Below are 4811 nucleotides of genomic sequence, written 5' to 3' on the forward strand. Positions count from 1 at the left end.
CACCGACCTGACCTTCCCCAGGGTCGCACATTGACCCCCCCCACCCCCAACCTGACCTTCCCTAGGGTTGAACAGTGACCCCTGACCTTCACGCCCAAGTGAAGTCTCATTGACGTTTGCAGTTTGGGGGAAGGGCTAGGCGTCGCACAAGGTGAGGGGCGAGGGGCGCGGTTCTGGGATGGGGCAGGTACCACAGCTCACCTCCATCTGCTCCACTTGGCGTTGGTGGGTGGTGCGGGTGGTGAAGAGCAGGCTGCGGGCATCGTCCATCTGGGCCTTGAGCTGCAGGCTCTCGTTATACAGTACGGAGAACTGAGACTGCAGGCACCGGAACTCCGGGGAATCCTTCACCATCTCATTGGCAAGAGACTTCAACTGGTCCTGGGCAGGGGGCAAACAGGGAGGGGGACACGTTTAATCACTGGGTGGGTGAGGGAGGGAGGGCACGCGCATGAGAGTGAGAGAGAGAGAGAGAGACAGACAGAGAGAGTTATAGAGCTGTGGGTAGGGGGTGGAAAGAGAGAGAGAGAGAGAGAGACATGGACAGAGCGAGGAGAGAGAGAGAGAGCGGGCGGTCGACAGAGGGAGAGATGGAGAGAGAGAGGGAGAGAGACCCACACACAAATAGACAGCGGAGAGGGAGAGAGAGCAAGAGGGGGAGAGAGAAAGAGTCAGAACAAAGAGGGAAGAAAGAGAGTGATAGAATGGGGGAGGAAGAGACAGAGAGAGAGAGATACAGTTAGAGTGAGGAACAAAGAGAGAGACAGACAGACAGACAGCAAGGTGACAGAGGGAGCACACAGGGGAGATACAGCGGGGGATATTCAATGTCCAAAATCACAGTGCCAAAGCAGAGCGCACACAGGAATAGGAGAAGGCCATTCTGCCCCTCGAGTCTGTAACAGCTGGATATAGAAAGGCGGTCCCAACTCAGTGAGACTGTGCCACGCTCGAAAGTGAGGGGGAGAGAGCCGGAGGAGGTGAGAAAGGGTGAAAAGAGAGAGAGGGTGAGCAGTGAAGACAGGAGCAGGCCGATCAGCGCGCAGAGAGCATTGCGGCGGAGGGGGAGAGGGGTGCAAGGTGAAGGATCAGAACCCACCCTCAGCTTCTCGTTGTCCCCTGTAACCATCTGGAGATCCTGCCGCATCTTCTCCAGCTCCGAGAGTCGGTTCAAGGCCAACTCCTTATTCTCTTCCAGGTCACAGTTCATCTCTTCAAACTACAGGAAACAGGCAGCACTGACATTACCCAGACAGACTGACCCTCCGACAGTGCGGCACTCCCTCAGTACTGACCCTCGGACAGTATGGCACTCCCTTGGTACTGACCCTCCAACAGTGCAGCACTCCCTCAGTACTGACCCTCCAACAGTGCGGCACTCCCTCAGTTCTGACCCTCTGACAGTGCTGCACTCCCTCGGGACTGACCCTCCGACAGTGCGGCACTCCCTCAGTACTGACCCTATGATGGTGCAGCACTCCCTTGGTACTGACCCTCTGACACCAGGATATAGGACCTGACCCCTGCCCGTCCTTCCCCAGCCCGTCTCACTGCGACCCTGGGGAACAGTACCTTCCTGGCGTTGATGGTGACAGTCCCCCCGTACAGATTACTCGATCCTCCGTAAACTTTGTAACCTTTCGATTTGACCTGGAGCAGCAGATAGAAAGAGGGAGGAGTCAAACTCATCAAACAGTTGCAGCCAATGTTATATACCCCTGGGAGTATTCAATGGGGACAGTGTCAGGGAGATTTACTCTGTATCTAACCTTGTGTTCTCCCTGAACTCGGAGTGTTTGATAGGGGCCAGTGCAGAGAGAGCTTTACTCTGCATCTAACCCTGTGCTGTCCCTATCCAGGAGTGAGTGAAGGGGACAGTGTAGAGAGAGCTTTACTCTGCATCTAACCTTGTGCTGTCCCTGTCCTGGGAGTGTTTAATGGGGGAAGAGTATAGAGGGAGCATAATTCTGCATCTAACGCCGTGCTGCCCCTGTCCTGAGAGTGTTTGATGGGGACAGTGTAGATGGAGCTTTACTCTGTACCTAACCTCGTGCTGTCCCTGGCCTGGGAATGTTTGACAATGAACAGTGTGGAGGAAGCTTTACTCCATATCTAACCCCGTGCTGCCTCTATCCTGGGAGTGTTTGATGAGGGGCAGTGTAGAATTAACTTTACACGCTGTCGATTCGGAGTTATCCCTGTCCTGGGAGAGCACATTGCTGACACTGGGTATAAAGTGCTCCACAATATTGGCGTGATTGTAACAAGGACAGGTAGGTAGACCTCATCAAATACGAGCTCCCTGATTGGGGCTGTTTCCGTGATCCAATCAGGGAGCCCCGGCTGACACAAAAAGGGTGGGTGCCAGCAACACTGACCCTCTGGTACCTTACACTGTCTGCGGCTGTATTAGAGTGCAGGATTGCTCCTGTGTAAATACAGAGTGACGTGGTGACGGATATTGGTCTTTGTGCAATTATTTCAGGTATAACTCTGTTTTCTTCCGAGCGGAGCTCCTCACTCTGTATTCTCACCCTCTCCAGCACCTCTGCCAAGTGCCTGTTAAGTCTTTGCTCCCGTTTGCGAATCTTGTCAGTGTCCCACTGCAGGTCCTCGATGGTGGTCTGCATGTCCAACAGGCGACTCTCTGCCTCCTCCAACTTCCCCTGGAGCTCTGAGAACTGACAGCGGGGAGACGGAAAAGGAGGGGAGACGGAAAAGGAGGGGAGACGGAAAAGGAGGGGAGACGGAAAAGGAGGGGAGACGGAAAAGGAGGGGAGACGGAAAAGGAGGGGAGACGGAAAAGGAGGGGAGACGGAAAAGGAGGGGAGACGGAAAAGGAGGGGAGACGGAAAAGGAGGGGAGAGGGAAAAGACCAAGGGGAAGACAGAGTAGGTGAAATGGGGGGGGAGAGAGAGCGAGAGAGAGAGAGAGAGAGACACAGATGGGGAATGGGATGGGAGACCAAGAGAAGAGCAGTAAGGGGTGGATAGAAGGGATAGGGTCACAGAGAGTTAAGAGTGAGAGTGAGAGAGAGAGTCACACACACACAGAGAGACCGAGAGAGTCTCACACACACACACACACACACACACACACACACACACACAGAGAGGGTCATATAGAAAGAGAGCGAGAGCGCGAGGGGGGCCGGGGGCGGGGCAGTGACAGAACGAGAGAGAGAGGTGCGACGGAGCGAGAAAGGGGGAGAGCAGGGGTGAAAAGGAGAGAGGCGTGAGGATAGAGAAAAGGGGGAAGAGAGTGATCATATATTTACTCATCGCTGCAAAAACGAGATGTTGAGAATATGCTTTTCTGAGAAAGGGGTCCATCAGCACAGAGGGGGCAGGATGGACAAACTGTGACCCCACATTAAATCTAACTAGTCCCACAACAGTTTCCCCCCCCCTCCCAATCCAGGTCCCCACACCCACCCCACGCAGCACTCTCCATTTCCGCCTCACCCCCCTGGTTCTTGCCTCTTGTGACATCTTGTGATGCTTCTCTCGCAGGCAGTCTGTCAGCTCCAGCAACCTCTCATTCTCCTTCGACAGGAGCGAATTCAACTCCCTCAGGGCATCCTCCAGCAGGGGCGAACCTGGGCCGGGGAGCAGTCACACAGTTAGACACAGCCTGGGAGCGACAAATTCCTCAAATTAGGAGGCAAACAGCAAAGGGGGAGGAAGAAAGGACAAAAGCAGGAACACACAGGCCAGTCGGCCTAACACTGGTCTGTCACGGGGAAAGCATCCGGCTGGATGATGATGGAGGCCACAGTAGGGCACTGACAAAATCCAAACACAAACAGACTGAACCAAAAAAACAGCTTTTGTTTTAAACTCACTCACGGGATGAGGGTGCCACTGTCTGGGCCAACACTAATTGCCCATTCCTAATTGCCCAGGGGGCAGTTAAGAGTCAACCACGTTTCTGTGGGTCTGAAGTCGCATGTAGGCCAGACCAGGTAAGGATGGCAGTTTCCTCCCCTAACGGACACTGGTGAACCAGAGGGGTTTTTCTGACAATGGTCATCATTAGACTCTTCAATCCCAGATTTCCGAAAGGTAAATCACGGTTGACCGATTCAGAGTCATAGAGGCATAGAGATGGACAGCATGGAAACAGACCCTTCGGTCCAACCTGTCCATGCCACCCAGATATCCCAACCCATTCTAGTCCCACCTGCCAGTACCCAGCCCATATCTCTCCAAACCCTTCCTATTCATATACCCATCCAAATGCCTCTTAAATGTTGCAATTGTACCAGCCTCTACCACATCTTCTGGCCGCTCATTCTACACACGTACCACCCTCTATGTGAAAAAGTTGCCCCTTAGGTCTTTTTTATATCTTTCCCCTCTCACCCTAAACCTATGTGATCTAGTTCTGAACTCCCTGACCCAAAGGAAAAGACTTTGTCTATTTATCCTATCCATGCCCCTCATAATTTTATAAACCTCTATAAGGTCACCCCTCAGCCTCCAACGCTCCAGGAAAAACAGCCCCTGCCTGTTAAGCCTTTCCCTGTAGCTTCAATCCTCCAACTCTGGCAACATTCTTGTTAATCTTTTCTGAACCCTTTCAAGTTTCACATTTTTCCGATAGGAAGGAGACCAGAATTGCACACAATATTCCAATAGTGGCCTAACCAATGTCCTGTACAGCGGCAACATGACCTCCCAACTCCTGTACTCAATACTCTGACCAAATGCTCTCTTCACTATCCTATCTACCTGTGACTCCACTTTCAAGGAGCTATGAACCTGCACTCCAAGGTCTCTTTGTTCAGCAACACTCCCTAGGACCTTACC

The 4811-nt window shown here is 53.0% G+C and overlaps 1 protein-coding gene across 1 annotated transcript in view; it reads right to left on the reverse strand.

Moving 5' to 3' along the window:
- rnf20 (ring finger protein 20, E3 ubiquitin protein ligase) overlaps positions 1–4811 on the reverse strand; it is a 42964-nt gene that overhangs the window by 22226 nt on the left and 15927 nt on the right. The window contains exons 6-10 of the mRNA XM_043677858.1: positions 3480–3598; positions 2535–2681; positions 1573–1650; positions 1100–1219; positions 137–381 (exon numbers count right to left, since the gene is read on the reverse strand). Coding sequence (XP_043533793.1) covers positions 137–381; positions 1100–1219; positions 1573–1650; positions 2535–2681; positions 3480–3598 — 709 coding nt within the window. The remainder of the gene's footprint in view (positions 1–136; positions 382–1099; positions 1220–1572; positions 1651–2534; positions 2682–3479; positions 3599–4811) is intronic.

Source organism: Chiloscyllium plagiosum, chromosome 37 (genome assembly GCF_004010195.1).
Source record: "Chiloscyllium plagiosum isolate BGI_BamShark_2017 chromosome 37, ASM401019v2, whole genome shotgun sequence".
Lineage (NCBI taxonomy): Eukaryota > Metazoa > Chordata > Chondrichthyes > Orectolobiformes > Hemiscylliidae > Chiloscyllium > Chiloscyllium plagiosum.